Source organism: Prionailurus bengalensis, chromosome A1 (assembly GCF_016509475.1).
Source record: "Prionailurus bengalensis isolate Pbe53 chromosome A1, Fcat_Pben_1.1_paternal_pri, whole genome shotgun sequence".
Lineage (NCBI taxonomy): Eukaryota > Metazoa > Chordata > Mammalia > Carnivora > Felidae > Prionailurus > Prionailurus bengalensis.
The window spans coordinates 141125441-141145543 of record NC_057343.1 but is presented as its reverse complement, the minus strand read 5'-3'; the positions used below and the strand labels follow the sequence as shown (position 1 = coordinate 141145543).

General features: G+C 41.7%; 1 protein-coding gene and 1 non-coding gene across 2 annotated transcripts in view; both read right to left on the bottom strand.

Annotated features, from left to right (window-relative positions):
- The window catches only part of SV2C (synaptic vesicle glycoprotein 2C), a 234426-nt gene that overhangs the window by 97286 nt on the left and 117037 nt on the right, over positions 1 to 20103 (bottom strand). Inside the window, exon 4 of the mRNA XM_043592336.1 lies at positions 10936 to 11087. Coding sequence (XP_043448271.1) covers positions 10936 to 11087 — 152 coding nt within the window. The remainder of the gene's footprint in view (positions 1 to 10935; positions 11088 to 20103) is intronic.
- LOC122496805 lies at positions 9631 to 9761 on the bottom strand. Its single transcript, XR_006300949.1, has one exon. It is a non-coding gene; the product is annotated as a small nucleolar RNA SNORA38 (small nucleolar RNA).

Here is a 20103-nt window from a genome sequence, read left to right as displayed (position 1 = left end):
CATATATTAAAGCCCTAGTGCCCAATGTGACCATATCTGGAGAAAAGGTTTCTAGGAAGTAACTGAGGTAATAAGGGTTCATCTCCAATCGAACACAAGAAAAAAGAAATCTCTGTCTCTCTGCCACATTGATGACACAACAAGAAGATGGCCAGGAAGAGAGCCCTCAACCAGAAACCAAACCAGCTGCCACCTTGATCTCGGACTTCCCAACCTTGAGAACTGTGAGAAAGTAAATTTTGGCAAGGAAAACGGGGTGGGCAAGGCAGTTGGATTCCTGGAGGAAGGAGACAAGCTATTGAAGTTGCATGCTGTGGGGGAGGGGGAGAGAGAAGACTTAATGCAGTCGTTGAAAGAAACACAAATATCAGATAAAGACTGATGAAGTTGTGGGTTATGAGACACATGATGCACAACCTCTTCTGTCTTTTATGACATTTTCGGTAAGGTAGTTTTTAGATCACTGAATTCTGAGTGCAAATGGTTTTTCTTATGGCAAAGGCTGGAGGCATAGGTCTTTCAAAGCTTGCCAAGGGGTTATGACAGCATTATCCAGATAGGTGAGGGGTAGACTGCATACGCACACTGTAGAGACCATCAGAAGACTTCCAAACAACCCTCTGCTCTTTGAGCACATTTCTTAGGTTTGTTGTGTCTGGAGGACATTTTGAAGAAGAGAGAATCAGAAGACTGGTTCTAATTTCTAATATTCCATTTTCTTTGTCACTTTGGGAGATGAGAAACTTTCTATGCAGCAGGTTCACCATTCAACAAATGGGAATAACACTGTTGCTTTTGTTCCTAAAATTATTGTAATAAATAAGATGATATATATAAACACCTTTCAAAAAAAAGCATTACTAATTTTGTTTTTCTTTTTTCTTTTGAAGTAACTGTAGTTACAGAAACTTGCAAGATAATACAGAGAGATCCCGTGTACTCTTCACCCAATTTCCCTCAATGGTTAGAAATGCTTAGAACTCACATAAGTATAGGATAATATCAAAAGCAGGAAACTGACAGCGGGATCATGTGTGTGTGTAGTTCTATGTCATTTTGTCATACGTGTGGATTTATATAACCACCTCCACAATCAAGACAAACACTATTCCATCAACTCAAAGATCCCCCAGGGGCTACCCTATGTAATCACCCCTGCTCCCCTTCTCCTCACTCCTTCTAACTGTTAACTTTTTCTCCAGTTTGATATTTGTCATTTCCAGAACATTATGTACGTATACCTTTTGAGGTTAACTAATTTTTAACTCAGCAAAATGCCCATGAGCCCTATTCAAGCTCTTGTATCAAGTTCCTTTTGTTGCTGAATAGCAGCATTCTGTGGTAATCTAGGACATTTTGGTTGTTCTGGTTTGGAGCTATTGCCAAAAAAAAAAAAAAACGTGTTATGGGCAATTATATATAAGTTTTTGTGTGGATATAAATGTTCATTTCTCTGGGGTAAATGCCTAGGAGTGCAATTGTGGGTCATATGTTAGGTGTGTTTAAGTGTTGTTGTTGTTGTTAAGAAACTGCCCAACTATATTCCAGAGAGGCTGCACTATTTTGCGTTCCCACCAGCAATGCATGAAATATGTAGTGTCTCTACATGCTCACCAGAATCTGGTATTGCCATTCATTTGTGACATACATTTTATATACTATCAGATGTTTTCACTGTTTGTTCTCAAGGCACACCTTAAAGTCAACAGCTCTTGGAGTAGGTTATCCATACCTATAGTAAGTGAAACCAATTTTTCTGGTTTTATTTATTATAGATATAGGTGCTTTCATCTCTACTGGAGATCAAGTATTCCAGGATTCATGGAAGATCTAGTCCAGTGATTAGGCTGGGATTCACATTTGCTTTGGGAAGGACCCAGAGGTTTAGTCAACTGTAATCTGAGGATGAAGATGTCTGGTCTGCTAAAATACCTCAGAGGATTCACATTGGGTAGGGCTCCCTCTAGTTTTGTACCTAATTTTCTTGTAACCAACATGTAAAGGTCACACTAGCCCAAACTGTACCCACCCTCATATGGATGCAGATTCTCCTCTCTGGCACACATGATTGTATGCTAAGTGCCTTAACTGAATTAGGGCCTTAAGATACCTTGTCTATAATGTCACTTTTTGATAGTCATGACTTTCTAACAGCAGGTGGTGCCCCTGAGGATTCTATCTTGCATAGAAATCTCCATGATCTTTGAAAAACAATTAAACCACTATCAAAGCTCCTTGGTGCAGTGGAAACTGAAGCTGTGTACTTTGAGCTAAGTTCTCTTAGAAATTAGCTGGGGTTTTTGGGTCTGGGTGCTAAAATTTTGAGTTTGTTGACTGACCATGCCAGCCATCTAAGGAACAATACTCTTGGCTCCTGCCATTTCCTGAGCCTGGTGCTCTAGCCTTCCTGACCATTCTGTGAGCTACTCAATAGCCTTCTAATAAATTCCTGTTCTGGTTAAGTTAGCCAGAGTTGCTTTCCATTATTTGCATCTAAAAACCAATACAGAAGGGCCATACAAAAATTTTAGATTATGAACCACATGGATATTTCTAAAGGATTTTCCAGAGAAAGAATGAAATGGTACAGCAGAGATGGCTAGTTGTCTCCCCAAATCCACTCTATCTGATCTGTGTTCTCTCTGCTGTTTGGTACAGAAGACTACTATACATTTCCAAGACTCCTTTGCAGCTAGGAATGGTTATGTGCTGAAGTTCTGGCTAATGAGATTTAAGTGGATTTGTGTGGGACTTCCAGGGAGAATTGTTTTGTAAAGTAGGCTTCACAACCAGTGCAGAACACAATGAGGGGTGTGAACTCATGACTCTGAGATCAAGACCTGGGCTGAGACCAAGAGTTGGACACTTAACCAACTAAGCCACACAGGTGCCCCTGACACAGGGAGATTTTTAATGGTAGCACAGGTATAGCCTATCGATCCTTCCTGATTTATGCTGCCTAGAATGTGGACCTACTAGTCGGAATGTGCTAAGACTGGCAGATAAAGGGAATTTTGAGATAAGAGGAATTGGGCCTTTGATGGATGCAACTACCATCCCAGCACTGGACAGCTCCAATCCGGTCTTCTTTTAATATAAAACAAGATTACATCTTGTTCATGCCTGTGTTAATTTGTTTTTTCTTAAAAAAATTTTTTTAATGTTTATTTATTTTTGAGAGAGAGAGAGCACAAGCACGGGAAGGGTAGAGAGAGAGGGAGACACAGAATTCCAAGCAGGCTCCAGGCTCCAAGCTGTCAGCACAGAGCCCAATGTGGAGCTCAAACTCACCAACTGTGAGATCATGACCTGAGCCGAAGTTGGACACTTAAATGACTGAGCCACCCAGGTACCTCTGTTTTTTTTTCTTTTATATCCAGTCAATCCTCATCTTTCTTCCCCCTCCAGTCAATCCTAATCTTAACTAACATAGGCGGTAAAGAATGGAATGTGGGATTCTGGGAGAACCCATAGTCCAATGGTTTCCTAGGATGCAAGAGAAAGAATGAGTTGACTTCCGGCTTCTATGTGCATATCTACTTAAAAATTATGGTAGCTATTAGACCTGATACCAGGTGTTGTTACTTAATATGCTAATACATTTTGGTAACAATTGGTTTCATTTACAATCCTACTTACTTCATTTTCTACGTTTAAAAGCATCGTTCTGAGAGGAACATTCTTCAGGTTTCACCTGACTGCCTGAGTCTTCAGCCAGCAGCCTCAGCAGGATGCACCTCCACGGTTCTTCACGCCAACACATGAGCAGGAAAACCGTCATAGGTTTAAAGCCCATTTCTCTAAGACTCTGTGTGTAAGATCAATGTGCCTGGCATAATGTCTGGGACATAGAAGGCTCTCAACAAGTGACTGCTGCCCCTTCCCTTTCTAAGGAGTTTGAATGGAAGCATGAAGACCTGAGCACCATGGTAACTGGCTTAATGCACAACAGAAGAGGTGGCTCCTGTGAGTTCACCACGCATACCTCAAAGGGCAGAGTGAGACTGTGCAGAATTCTCCATTACTCAAGGATGGAGACATATCTTTTGGATCTGCAGCAGGGGCTGGGGTGGGTGTCAGGTGGGGGAGCTGGCCCTACCTGACAAACATGTTTCCCCAGGTGATGCACTGGGCATGAGGAGAGAGACAGGAGGGCTGAGGATGGGAGAGCCTGTGGCTATGTCTAAGAAGGCTTCTGAAACCCATAAACAATGAAACATACTCACTAAGAACATAGTCATATGCTTAAACTATAAGACTGCCTCATGTCCATTTCTTAAGCTCTTAAATAAAGACTTTATTATTATGGTTGATGTATGCCTCTAATGCATAGGGAAAACTGAGCCACAGAGTGAAGGAAATCCAAGCTTAAAGGTCATTTTGTTGAAATCAAAGATCAGATGGATTCTAAATTGGACAAATTAAGAAATGCTACTGGTATCCATTGATGTACCAAGTTGATTCCTCCTACATGTCCTACTCACATATTTGAGCATAAAATCTTTAGCCCTGTGACATTCAATGAAGTTCGGCAAAGGTAGGCAGCAGGGCTTGGGGCCACTCGACACCTACCTGTTCTGGCTGGGCTGGAAAGTGGGACCCAGCTGTCACTGTAGCCCTCCCCTGCCACCCTGGAGTGGGTGCAGAATACTTGGCATGCCTCTCAAGCTCTGTTCCTGTACACTTCCCCTTCTTATCCACCTCTACAGCCTTCAAATCATAAGCACAGAGTGAGAAACTATGGTTAGGAAAGGAGAGCAAGCTCCTTTTACTATTCTAGTTCCTTCTTCATACCCTTCCCTCAACGTTAGCCCCACCTGTGGAAAAGAAGAAAAAAAGCCCCATTTCCATTTAATGAACATGGGTATCAGGCACTGTGTGGTAACCACTTTTTGTACATAGTCCTTGAGTAGAGCAACACTATGGGGTAGTATGCCTACTTTAGAGATAAAGAAACTGAGGACCAGACAGCCCAACTAACTGCCCTAAAAGTGACAAAATTAGAGAATCGCACAGCCTGCTTGGAACCAGGACATGTCTTATATCTAACCCCATGCTGGTAACTACTCTGCTGACTGCCGGTGAGCGGAGTGTAGGACACCTTGCCACCGAGATGGAGCTGGGGTCCGCTGCAGTCCCTGTAACCCACAGGGCTGGCTGGCATTTATGCCAGCCAATTAGGACAGTCAGGCTCTTGTTCTTCCTACCTGGCGAGAGTGGCCCCAAGGCTTTAAGGTGGATCTTTGTATAGTATATGTTCTTCAAATATTAAATCATCCAACAAGTGAATGAATGGAAGATTTGGATTCATTGGATTCCAGGTAATGTAGGTTTTCCAGTATTATTTTTTCCTTGATTCTATCTTAATTTTTTTCCTATTTTTTCTTTCCTCTGACTCCTCTGATCTCCTCACCCTCTAGGTGAGGTTTATTTGTTTCACATACTTTACTACCTCACTCTCCCTCTTTTCCTGTAGCTGAGTTCTTGCCAGGATGTGTTGACAGAGTCTGGGTATCCAATGTAGATGAACCTGACAGCAATAAGAGCTACCTTTTTTTCAATGTTTATTTATTTATTTTGAGAGAGAGAGAGAGCCAGCAAGGTGGGAGAGGAGCGGAGGGAGGGAGGGAGAAAGAGAGAGAGAGAGAGAGAGAGAGAATCCCAAGCAAACTCCACACTGTCAGCACAGAGCCCAATGTGGGTCTCGAACTCACGAACCGTGAGATCATGACTTGAGCCAAAACCAAGAGTCAGACTTTTAACCGACTGAGCCACCCAGGTGCCCCAGAGCTACCACTTTTTGAGCACTAATCATGCTCCAACATGAGGTTCTAACATGATCATCAACCTTGACCCCTACCATGATGCTGACCAGAAAATGGGGCGGGAAGAGACTCAACAGCTTGACAAAGCTCACACCCAGAAGCAGTACAGCTGAGAGGCTCCAGATCAGCACTCACTCTCCACCTTTCCCTTGGCCACGGTGCCTTTCCGCTTGTGAACAAAACATACATACCCCTGCCTGTTTCCTTCTTCAGGCAGACAGCCATTCAACTATACTGTGCCCCCTTCACCCAGTTTCATCGTTAAGGAGAAGAAATGGATTAGCTTCACATATCTCTTAACTAAAGGAAGTAGGGACACCTCGGTAGTCAGAACGTCAGGAATATGTGTTTTTAAGCTCAGACATCTCACTGTGGCTGGGGGGGGGGGGTGGGCCTGGGCATTACGGAGCCCCCAGCTTGGCTCTGGGGGGTGTGCAGGGAAGGTGGTGAGACGGAGGCTATGGGGCTGTTCCAGTGCTGAGTGCAGCCCACGTGCTCCAGGCTTTAAGAGCTGAGGCATTTTGTGCTGAACAGAGAGCCTTCCCACTTAGCTAATTGAATGTCCTTGCCGCACACTGTCAGGCGGCTCAGCAGGGGACAAACCTCATCTGATGTGCACGCAAATTTAAAAGAGAAAAAGATGACAGAGGGTTTAATGGAGCAGACAGCGCTGCAATCCCACAGCACCTCCAAAGCCCGGGCCTCAATGCGAGCTCTCAGCCTGAGAGGGAAAGTGCTGTGATTCAGCAACCCGCCCGATTTTCCCCAAAGGCACTTGAGGCTTCCATTAAATGCTTAGGTGTCCTGGTTACTGAGAGGGGGGAGGCTGAAGGAAAAATCTCATACTTGTGCTATTTTTTCTCTCACGGAGAGCCCCGAAGCTACTGAGTGGAAGGAGCTGGTCACAGGGGAGGCGGCCGGCAGGAAAGGTGATGCCATCCAAGCACTCTGCCTTCTCAGGGCCTTGTCAGAGTGGGCAAGGTAATTTTATGTTGGGAAACTTCAGATGGTGATGACTGTCTGCAGGGAAATCTTCAACCTGCCAGCAGTGACGTGAAGTTCAAGCACCATCATTATCCGATGCCAGTACAGAAACTAGGTGGATTCCTCTGTCCATCACCAAACCCTGGCCACAGCCCACATGGTAATCATCAGCCCTAGAAGCAGCCCAACCCCCCTTTCTGGTGTTGTCTAACTTCATAAGAATCCTTCCAGATTTCCTTTCCCATCCAGTCAAGTCCTGCTTTGCATAAGAAGCTTGTCAAGGAGTCAGAGTTCAAGTCTCCTGGCATCAGGTGCAGAGCTTTGTGCAGCGCCCCCTCTGCCAAAAAAAAAAAAAAAGCAGAAAGGCAACACCACAGACACCTTCTTATCTCCATCGTTTATTATCTGAATTACTTGCAGTGTGGACGCCAGGTTTTGATTCCTTCCCTCTAGCGCAAATCCTATTAGTGGTGTGAGAAGGGCCAGAATCTGGCTCTGAGTCATGCTATTTTGCTCCCAAATTCCTCCCCTGCTGGGTGAAAACTCCTTACAGCACACAGGTGGTGGTGCTCAGAGGTCTCCTAAATGAAGGATGATGGAGGGGCAGGACCCACATGCTCTCATTTCCCTATGGGCTGCGACATCATTTTATGCAATGCAGAATTTCACAGGGAAAAGAGAAACCTTTTTATTTTTTCAGAATCTGCAAGGGAAATAGATGCCTTAACACCCCTTGTCTATTTGAAGTAAAATAAAAAGATGTGGCATTGAGAAGAAGACATATCAAGATGTCAAAGTTGCTTTTTAAGTGATTCTAAGCCTCATGGATAGGAAAGGCCTTCACCTTGGATGAAACCAACAACACGGAAACCTAAACACCCGCTGAATAAGTCAACCGTGCTGGTCAGGCTCACTCTTCTCTTTGCTCCCATGTGCAGCCCTCCCTATACATACATGATGAAGTCCCAGGGGCTTCCGAGATCATCCACAGGGAGAGGCAGGGAGCTGCAGAATCTCAAACGTGACTGCAGAGAACCACCTGGGGGCTTTGAAAACCACCCACGCTGAGTCCCCAGCCCAGACAACTGAATTCAAATGATCTGGCGTAGGACCCAAGCATGGGTATTTTCAGGGGGTTAGGGAAGAGGTAAACTTTTAGTTAAGCGTTTTTATAAAAAAAAACTGTAACATCCATATAGTGATGTACACAAATCTTAAGTACCCAGCCTAATGCATTTTTATAAATGAATACCCCTGAAACACCATCCCCCACATCAAGATACAAAACGTCATCATCCCCTAGGAGCACAGAATTTTTAAAACTAAGTTCTTTTATTTTGAAATAATGAAAACTCTTCAAATTGCAGGCATGCAACAATGAACTCAGCAAGCATATTTAAAAATCTCCCCTGTTGATTCTAATATACAGACAGCTTGATTGCAATAATTGTTTTTGCCACATTTCTGGCCATGGAAAGCCTTCAATAAAGCATGGGCATAAGGTTTTAATGTTCTGTTTCTGATTTCTTAACCAGGTCATTATTTCTCAAGGTTCCTTTAACATACAAATTAATTTCAGCCTCAGATACATTTGATTTTGTTGTATTCTGATTGGTTTTTTTTGTAATTTTTTTATCAATTGTTTATGATTCACCACTTCAGCTCTTTCCAGTTATGTATGGACTAGGTAGCCTTTTTTGCTATAAAAAAGAATACCTTATGTGTGCTTGAGAAAAATAAAGGTGGGATTATGCCCATTTTCTGTAGGGTAGCCACTAACTGATGAGTGGCAAGGCTGGAGGCAAAATCTGGAGCCCTCCATGGCTTAAGGGTTGGGATGCGTGAAAGGCAAGAGTCTGAGGAACTAAATACCTAGTGAGGAAAAACAAACAAAAGCAATCATGCCCAGGTCTGGTGGAAATATGGGAACTACAGAAGCCCTACTGACTTGCAAATTTAGAAAGGCCACCAGGAGAAATTCTGCCATACGATGGGGAAGGGGACCAGGAAGGAGACACCAAAAACCCAGGAGTCAAGGAGCTGTGCTGCCATCAGAGGCTGAGATGCAAGGCCGGCCTTGGAAGGAATCCAGCTGCAGAGTGAAATCACCAGCAGTAATTCTCTGCGTGAGCACCTGGAGAGGCCAAGCAGTAGGGTTGCAACCAAGTCCACCTGAATGAGGCACTTTTTAAAAATTGGTACAAAGGTTGCATATGCATAGAGAGGCTGAAGGAGCAAGGCTGGGTAAAGCTGGACCCCGCACAGGCTCTGTATCTCCTTTTTATCTCCTTACACATAGTTCCTAAGAAGCAATTCTTTATGTGGCAGTGAAGCGGCTTTTCCTTTCCAAACAGCCAGCTGAGTGGGGCGGGAGCTAGATGTCTTCCTACAGGGGCAAGTTCTGGGGGTGGCTGAGGTCTTCAGGGCCCAGACAAAGGAGGAGAATCACCTAGAATTCCTTGGATGGTGGCAGAAAACGAGCCTTCGGGTGGACCTGGGTAACTACCTGTATGAGGGTATTTCTGGCCCAGAAGCAACCAGAGTGTAAGAAAGGAAAACTCATCACTTGAGCTTGGCAGGCCACACTCAACTTAAGTGTGCGGCAAAGAAAAGTTCTCTTTGGCCAAGTAACCAATTCCTTATATCTTTTTTCCTTTTATTTCTTTTTTTTTTCTTTTTCTTTTCTTTTTTTTTCTTTTTTCTTTTTCTGTTTTCTTCTTCTTCTTCTTCTTCTTCTTCTTCTTCTTCTTCTTCTTCTTCCTCCTCCTCCTCCTCCTCCTCCTCCTCCTCCTCCTCCTCCTCCTCCTCCTTTTTTTTCCTTCTCTGTTGGATGGTTGATGTTGAGCCTGCAGGGAGCAAGCTGTCCCCAGACTTCTCCAAGTCCACATTTCTTTTCCTCCAGTTCTTACGTGTCCAAAGACAGGGAACTACAGACATGCTTTTGTAGGAAGGTTTTATGTTTTTGCCTACATTGTTATATACAATTTTGATTTGCATGTAAGTTTTTAGGTTTATTAAAATAAAGAGTGTGACAAACCTGAATTTTGTAATGCAGTATATTAAAATAAATTACAATGCATTTTAATACTAAAATCTACATCTTGTCTTTGATTTTAGCAATGAATCAAATTCACAGAAGGTTGTTCCCTAACAGAACTATGCTTTATAATGAAAAATTGCTCTGCTCTAAAACAAAAGCAGAAAAAAAGAAAATGATCAAAAAGTGAATTTCTGAAATCTAATTTTTAGCTGATGATCGATTCAATTTTAGGTTGAACAAAAGACTGAGTTTTTGAAGCCACATGCCATTTATTTTATACAGTATTCATATTTTGCAAACTTCAACCTGTTTGCTCTCTCTTACACACACACACACACACACACACACACACACACACACACACACACACATAACCAGAACACCTCCCTTCCTCTTTTCCTTATATATGGAATTTGATTCCTGGATTCTGTGAACCTCTCCCTGCATTTCACTGTTTGTAGATGAAGCAACTGGAAGTTTCTGGCTTTCAAGCAGGACAACACTGCTCAGAAACATGAGGCCTTCAGGTATTCAGAGGTGGTAGGAAGAAGTGCTTAGGGAAAAACTGAGGAGGGGATCCTGGCAGCAAAGACAGGAGAATCACATCTTAAATTCTCAGAGCGTCCATGAGAAGACAGGATTCTTCCTGTTCTCATCTGAGTTATGAGCTGCCAGAAGAGGCAGGGATAACATGGGGTTAAGCTTTGGACTGGACACAGAGGGGACGAATGAAGGTAGTTGTATGTGCCTGATGTATATGACAGTCCCCAAAACAACTGAAGTCATGTTGCCTTATATGCTGATTGAGATCTGTGTCTCCTTACACGTCCATTGGGGTGGGGACGCCAGAGTTGATAGCACACAGAAAGCAAATGAAAGTGATTACTTTAAAAACAGCAAAATGCATAGTCCTCCCTTATACAGGACTCTGTACGGGGGGAAAAAAATCCTAGGTATCACAAAAGGGAAAGACTTGATTATGACAGTGTTGTCCTCAAACCAGCATCTACAAGAGAGGGAAGGGATGGAATGGAGTCTGAAGTAAAATAAGGTGCCTGCCCAGCCCACGTAAGGCCAGCCTCTTACCGTAATGCGGGATGATAGCCCAAGCCATGGCAGAGGCGTAGATCCCACCAATCATCCAGAACATGCAGAGCCAGCTCAGATGCTCACCCCGCTTCTCTCGGGCCAGCACTTCAGCAAAGTAGGAGAACACAGTGGGAATGGCTCCTCCAATCCTGCCAACAGGTACAGAAAATACAAGAAATCAGAGCCAGTACAGCCACGTGAGATGCAAAGTGCAGAACCAAGGCAAGCTCTGACAGCACATGCTCTCTCTCTATCCCAGCATATCAAGCAATGTATATTTTCTATCATTTTGTAATTTTAACACTATAATCTCTGTTTAATAGAGGTTTATTATCCCTCCAGAACCTGCAATTAAGTAATGTCACCAAAAGGTGGCAGTGGTGCCCTAGTCATGTGGTTTCTAGAGCCTCCCTTGTTGAAGATTATGACGGGTTTTCTGCTCAGGGTTGAAAGTTCTACATATTTGCCAGAATTACAGCATTTGGTACAATCTAGTGAGTATTTTAATTAACACATTTAAAAAAAAGAGATACTATGATAAGTTCTACCCATGACGTGGTGACTTTGGAAAGAGCTTCAAACACTTCTGGGAGGCTGTCTGTAACTGTACTTGCTCACTGCTACACTGTGGCAGCTGGTACTGCAGCCCAATCAGGCTGCTGTGTTGATGGCCACAGGCTCAATGGGGTTGCTTCCTAGACTGTTCTGGACTCAGTAGGTTTCAGATTTCAGTAGAACCCAGTAGATGGATTTCATCGCCGCATGAGTACACGTGTAGGTGCACTGGTAGAATCAAATAAGGTGCTGCTGGTTTCAATACTAATAGAAGGGAGTACAATGCTTCTTTCCAGTGGGGCAATTATAAGAGATGCTGACTGAGCTCTAGAGAGATGACATGAGCAGTGACTTCCATTCAGGCTAAGTGTTCTCTAGTGAGTGTATATGGAATAAATATTTTGTTCATTCTAGGAAGTTAGGCCATAAATCTCATCAGAGTTTCAAATAGGTCTTGACCCCCTAAGTTTTATTTTTTTTTTTAATTTTTTTTTCAACGTTTGTTTATTTTTGGGACAGAGAGAGACAGAGCATGAACGGGGGAGGGTCAGAGAGAGGGAGACAGAATCGGAAACAGGCTCCAGGCTCTGAGCCATCAGCCCAGAGCCTGACGCGGGGCTTGAACTCACAGACCGCGAGATCATGACCTGGCTGAAGTCGGACGCTTAACCGACTGCACCACCCAGGTGCCCCATGACCCCCTAAGTTTTAAAACCACTGCCTCAGAAAGTAGGGTTATGGGAAAACATTACTATCATTCTAAACAGTAATATTAACTATTTTATTGTGTTTTATTTTATTTTATTTATTTTATTTTATTTTAGAAAGAGAGAGCATGCAAGCAGGGGAGAGATGCAGAGAGAGAGAGAGAGAGAGAGAGAGAGAGAGAGAGAGAGAGAGAGAATCCCATGCAGGCACAATGCTCAGCATGGACCCTAATGCAGGGCTCGATCCCACCACCCGAGGATCATGACCTGAGGTGAAATCAAGAGTCAGACACTCAACCGACTGAGCCACCCAGGCGGCACGCCTATGAATTCTTAAAATCAATATTTTTAAAATGATGTACAATAATAGATATAAACAAATTGTAGAGAAAACATTTAGCAATATAGTTTTAAAAATGTGCTGATTCCTTTATGTTCAGATTTCTGTAAGGTAAATTGCTATTGACATTTCACATCAAGGAAGAGAACATGCATTTATCCATTTAGCAGTAACTGATTTCCTCAGAGCCTTTGATATGATAAAGAAGTATTGGCAATGACTTTAGCAAATGAAATTTAGAGAAAGGCCTTATCTGTAGCAAACTGGATGTACCAAACAAATCGCAAGATTCATAATGTCATTCTGCATCAAACAGTAGGTCAAAATATGGCACTGCTTCATGCATTTGTCCCTGCTTAAAGTGACGTGGAAGTTATCTACTGTTAGATATGGGCAGACCACTCAGGTCAGTGCTTTTCAGTCTGTGGGCTACAGAATTACCTCAGTAGCTATAAGCTACTAACATTTAAAAATTACAATAGAGATGAAAATAGTTCAGGGCAACTCAAGTAATAAGGATAAGCATCATTTCATGAAATTTTTTCTTCATTATGAACATGTTTATGATGTAGAATGTATATACATTTATGCATATATATATGTGTGTGTGTGTCTACACATACATTGATATACATAAAATAAATATATATGTATATAAGTGTATAATGGGCTGCAATGTGTTTCTTAGTGGGAACTCTTATTCAAATGGTTTAAAAATCACTAGCTTAAACAGAACTACCCTGTGATCCAGCAATTGTACTATTATGTATTTACCCAAAGGATACAAAAATACAGATTCAAAGGGGTATTTGAATCTGCACCCCAGTGTTTACAGCAGCATTGTCAACAATAGCCAAACTATAGACAGAGCCTGAATGTCCTTCGACTGATGGATGGATAAAGACGAGGGTGGTATGTATTTACAAAGGAATATTACTCAGACATCCAAAAGAATGAAATCTTGCCATTGCTATGATATGGATGGAGCTAGAATGTATTATGCTAAGCGAAATAAGTCCATCAGAGAAAGAAAAATACCACGATTTCACTCACGTGCAGAATTTAAGAAACAAAACAGATAAGCACATGGGAAGGAGGGGGAAGAGAAGACAGGGAAATAAACCACAGGAGACTCTTAATGATAGAGAACAAACTGAGGGTTGATGGAGGGAAGTGGGTGGGGGATGGGCTAGATGGGTGATGGGAACTAAGGAGGCATTTATTGTGATGAGCACTGGGTGTTATATGTAAGTGATGGATCACTGAATTCTACTCTTAAAACCAATATTGCACTGTATGTTAACTAACCAAAATTTAAATCAAAAAAATGAAAAATAAATTCGATGCTGGAAGCAGGGAAGTTGTTGAATGGTGGACTTCCACTTTCTATTTTAAACACTTCATTACCTGAAATACTTTTTTTTTTTAAAAAAAGAGCATGAACTGCTTTTATAATTAACATTCTCATTTAAAAAAAATCAAAAGGATGAAAAACAAATTAATGAATAAATAAAAGAATGTTTCTATGCAAAAAAAGAAATGTATTCTGAAGTATCCAGAAGTTGCTAGATTTCCCCCCTACTTCCTTGCCTTCCACAGGCTGTTGCTCCTGCCTGGACTATATTACTTTTTGGGGACTACTTATTTGAAGATTCAATTTAATAATCACTTTCTCAGGGAGGCTTCTCTGAATTTTAAAAATTCAACAAAGTTTCTGAACAGATTTAAAGTGGTTTCATTATAACACACAGTTTCAGTAGGAAATAAAATGGCCGCGTCATCAATCACTTAACACTACTCCTTTTAAATTTGATGTGAAGGATCCGTTTCTCTGCACCATAAAGTCCCAGGCCCCTAATCTATGCCTTCACTTTGCAATGCATAAAGAGTCTCGGTTTTTATTGACTTTTCACATCCTAATTAATGTTTCATCAGGATTCTGGACATTCCATATGGAAGAGCTATAACTCACATTTCATGAAGGAACAACTGAATGTTAAGATATGCCAGGCCACTCTGAACCAAGATAAATGTACTCCAGGGTGACTAAAATGGCAAGCGGAAAACAGTAAACTTGCCTGTTAGTTTTAAACAAATTACTGTTGCATAAGAGAATACCAACTTTTAGGGGCACATGAGCAATCCAGGTGCTTTTGATTCAATGTCTCTTTTTAAGGTGGTTATTTTTGCATGGATGTCTCTCAATATCTGTATACAAAGCAGACTGCAAGGAACTCTAATATCAATAGATAGATGAGTCTGAGGAATGAGAGAGGGAGTCTATTCAAATCCTTTGCAAAGTTCTTCAGATTCAGAGACCTACAAAACAATTCAAGCATTCACACTTCCTACTGTGGGCTGATCATCCATTTTAGGGAAAATATCACTCCTTGTGTCACTATCATGTTCTTTAAGCAGAAAAAAAACCCCATTAGAGCATGTGGTAATGTTAACTATTACTCGTATTTCATACTCCATCAGAGGTTTTAAACATTATTCACATCAGAGTGAAGGTTCCTTGAAGGTGAGGACTACATTCCATTCATCTTTGAATCCCCATTACCTGGCCCACTGGACACGCACTAAGTGTTCCTCAGAAGACCTGTATTTCATGAAGCCTCTCTGCTGATGGAGGTGCCACTCCAAACCTTCTGGAGAAACTTGTTCTGATGACCTAAACATCTCCCATGAATTAAAAGATACATCTTATGTTTTGGGTCAGTACAACCATAAGAGAAGTCGTGGGTGCTGGGATGGAAGTTCTGATAGCAATAAAGTCCCCACAGAGCTCCTGAAATTACTGCATATCTGAATTTCCATGGTCACCTCTTGACCAGGTCCCCTGGTGAAAAGAGTCGCTTGGAACCTCTGGGCATAAGACACTGTGCGATCCTCTTGGGCACTCTGGGAGCTTCTAAAATACCTTGGTACCTTTCAGGAAAGTGCTGCAGAATGCTAGAATTACCAACAACAATACAAGTTTAGGTAAGAGAGAAAGCACAAGTGTTCATGTCTTACAATATGATTTTGTTCCTGGAAGTGTTGAAGATAAGAAAAAGCTGTCCCCCTTCCTTTTTTATAAGTAAAAAAAAATAAAGAAAGAAAGAAAAGAAAGAAAATTTTTCATTATTACTCTGTATCAATAGTTCAATATTTTGTGTGAGGGGCTAATGTATTTCTTTAATTGTTTTATTGTATTAGGATACAATTTCTGAGAATATATGAGAAGATAACAAATATTTAAATGGAAGTTCTCAAATTCCCATGTATCAGCTGCTGTTAAATACAGTTGGTTGTGTTCACCAGTCTCTCAACAGACATTCGGCAATGTCTGGATACATTTCTAGTTGTTCACAACTCAGGAGGTGCTATTGGCATATAGTAAGTAGAGGCCAGGGATGCTGCTAAGAATCCTAAAATACACAAGCCAGTTATTCACAACAAAGAATTATCCATTCCAAAATATTAATAGTGTTGAGGTTGAGAAACTCTTGTAATGGGGATTTAATGAAATGATAACTTGTTTTATACTAAAAATCCATAAGATAAGGCATGAAATGGTTATCTTTTACATTATCTGATGTGCAATACGTTTCTAAATCCAGTTAGCATGGAGACCTTTTTTTTTTTTTTTTGAGAGAGAGACAGAGACAGACAGCATGTGCACACTTGAGCACGTAAGCATGAGCAGGGGAGGGGCAGAGAGAATCCCAAGCATGCTCCGTGCTTGTCAGTGCTGAGCCTGATCCATGGCTCAATCCCACGAACTGTGAGATGATGACCTGAGCTGAAATTAAGAGTCAGACGTTCAACCAACTGAGTCACCCAGATGCCCCCTTTTTATTGTTCATTATATAATGGTCAATTAACTACTGTTGAAGTTTTCTCAAATTCATATTTGATGGCATGTTTACATAAATGAAGCAATCAGATCAAGATGGTTTATAAAGACTTTTTCTCAGGATCAGATATTGAATCTATTTTATTAGCTGTCAAAAAGGGTCAAATCTTAATTCTATTTGGTAATAGGAGGCTTAGAGGGAATAATAATTGAAATCCACACTCTATATAGGTGGAATATTAGCCAGATTAAAACAAAATTGAATTGACACAGCTGAAAGAGTTGATATTTGGAATTTCAGAGTTGGAGTTATTATTTTTTTTTTAATTTTTTTTTAATGTTTATTTATTTTTGAGACAGAGAGAGACAGAGCATGAACGGGAGAGGGTCAGAGAGAGAGGGAGACAGAGATTCCGAAACAGGCTCCAGGCTCCGAGCTGTCAGCACAGAGCCCGACACGGGGCTCGAACTCACGGACCACGAGATCATGACCTGAGCCGAAGTCGGATGCTTAACCAACTGAGCCACCCAGGCGCCCCAGAGTTGGAGTTATTCTTAAGAAATAGTAATTAATGTTGGGTTTTTACAACTTTAATTATAGAAATATAAAGAAACTGGAGCACCTGGGTGGCTCAGTCAGCTAGGCATCCAACTTTGGCTCGGGTCATGATCTCATGGTTCTTGGGTTCTAGCCCCGCGTGGGGCTCTGTGTTGACAGCTTGGAGCCTGGAGCCTGCTTTGGATTCTGTGTCTCCCTCTCTCTCTCTGCCCTTCCCCCATTTGCGCTCTGTCTCTGTCTCTATCTCAAAAATAAACACTTAAAAATTAAAAAAAAAAAAAAAGAAGTATAAAGAAGCTAAACAAAACTGTGTTAAAACACATTCTAGAATAAGTTGGGACCACTCTCCAACCCCATTCTACATGCATGTGTGCCCACATCTGTGAGCGTACACACACACACACATACACATACACACATACACACGCACCCCACCTCAAAACGTCCACATATGACTCAATACCAGGCATCTTGTGAATATCATGAAACATATTTATTTTCCTCAATAATCTAAGGCAAATTCATGAGCGGGATATTGTATACGGCAAAGGGTGTGTCAGCTTTACAGACAAAATATCTCCTCTGTTGGGAATATGAGACACATAAGTTAAGTCAGTTTAGCACAGCAGGATGAAAGAGAATGCCAAATATGAATGTCTGCACAAACTTCACTGAGAAACTGAGAAGCCTGATGATCTTAAGGCTGCAAATTTCACAGCCTTACCTCATACTAGTCCAGTTCAGACGGCAGCTATGGTAGATTATGTTGGTCCCTGTATCTCATCATACTGGCTTAGGCTGGCTACGGAGGCAAAGATAGGGAAGAGTTCAGGGTTTTGCAATAAAAGAGGGAGGCTATGGATAAAAAGAGTAATTGTACTTAAAATGGCTTGAAATATGACAGTTTAGAGGAAAAATTATGGAATGTCTGATGAGTTCTTGTCCTGAGGAGGGATTCTATTGAGTAATTCTGTTCTGCTCTAATTCCCCAGTAAGCATGTAACAAAGAATAATTTCATTCTAACTTATTTCACCATGTGATTGTCAAATGGTCCTTCACCTCAATCTTTCATCTTCCATTTCCACTGGGAAATGGGGCATTAGGTGAGGACAGAATTCAGGAGGAAGTTTAATATGCACTGTAAAGTCACATGCTCCATACTGATAATACGCAGAGGGCGAAGTCTACCCGAGCTGACTCTGACAGCTTTTACTAAGATGGGTATTATGGGCTTATAAAAAGAATACTGCATGGTGAAGTCTATACTGGGTATAGTCTGTACAATTACAAGAAAGTTGCATGAAAATATCCTTTTAATCCTCACTCAGAATCAACAAAAAAAATGAAAATCAACGACACTGAACTGCCAGGCAAATTGCACAGCAATTCAGAACCAATTCATTATGCTTTATTGAATTGGACCCAGAAATAAACAATTAAAGCAGCAGTCCTGAAGAAGGACTTTTCAGTGACTTCCTTTTCATGAAAGCAAACAGACTACTACAGAGGCTTAGAGAAAAGAATACAGATCTAATGGTTTCTGAATGGGCTGGGTTCACACAGAAAATGAGATTGCTGCATCAATTAGAAAGCACCTGTTCATTACGAGTACTCAAGATAGAAACAGGAGAACACTTACTGGTAACCGAACCAGTCATCAAATCAAGAATGGGAATCTCCCATACCCAGGGGCAGTGCTAAAGGATGTGTGGTTTGGGTACCTCTAGTTTTCCACTCTCCAAAGCCACAGATTTAAACAAAAACTCATATTCTTTGATATGGGCAGTTGTTATTTTCTCAATATTATGTAAAGTATGGATAGAATAACTGGTAGAAAACTTGACTATTTTAAAAAATATTGAGATGTAAATATCTAATTTGGATAAAAGATGTGTTTCTAAGAAAACAGCTTCAGTACAACTCTCTTAGCCCTCGTTTGCAATCAGGTTGCTCCCCTAAGACCCCGAACCTATAGCATCTACGGCAGCACAGATACTATGCCGGGGGGGGGGGGGGGATAGCCGTAGATCAGGATTCTAATGCTGTCTTGAAAAACAAAATTAATCTAGTTCTGGAAAGAACTGGAAGAACGCATTCCAGGACCACCTAAACAGTGTCATGAATAAAGGTGGTGACGAACACTACGATGATCTGTAAGAAGTGACGACAAAACACGTGGACTTCAGTCATGTGCTGTGTGCATCCAGTCATCCACTCCTCCACTCACCCTCAACCCGAGCTACCATTTTACCTGTCCTCCACCCCACCCCCTCCAGCCAGACTCTGGGCGAAGCACATCACGGTTGCTGGAGGTACAGGTGTGAAGAACACAAGTCCCTGCCCTCAAGGAGCTGACAAGAGTCTTTTCTAAAGAGCACATATGGGGGGGCGCCTGGGTGGCTTAGTCGGTTAAGCGGCTGACTTCGGCTCAGGTCATGATCTCGCGGTCAGTGAGTTCGAGCCCCGCGTCGGGCTCTGTGCTGACAGCTCAGAGCCTGGAGCCTGCTTCAGATTCTGTGTCCCTCTCTCTGACCCTCCCCTGTTCATGCTCTGTCTCTCCCTGTCTCAAAAATAAATAAACGTTAAAAAAAAATTAAAGAAAAAAAGAGCACACATGGCTAATTTCTCACAATTATACATTGTAAGTCTGGAAGGTCTTTTGCTCTGTTACATCTTTCTTGGGATCAACAGAACCTTTGCCAAAGAGCAACTGGGAAATAAGTGTCCAAAAGGTCAACCTTTATGTTGGAAATTCTCATATAAGCCATCGTCTAAGATAGTGCCTTCCGCAAGAAGTATCATGTGAGCCACATATATAACTTTAAATTTTCTAGAAAAGATATTAAGACAAAGAGGAAATCAGCTGAAGTTAGTTTTAATATACATTCATTTAACTCAATATACGTTCAAATATTATCATTTTAACATGTAATCCATATACAAATTATTAATGAGGTATTTGCACCCTTTTATATGTGCTAAGTCTTTGAAACCAGTGTTATGTATTTTGCATTTACAGCACATCTCAATCTGGCTGCATTTCAAGTGCTTGGTAGTTACATGCTGCCCGTTGGACAACACAGGCCTAAGAAAACAATGACTTACTGTTCACAATCCAGGTGTGTGATTACTTTTGGATCAAAAGTAATTTAATCTGTTGCC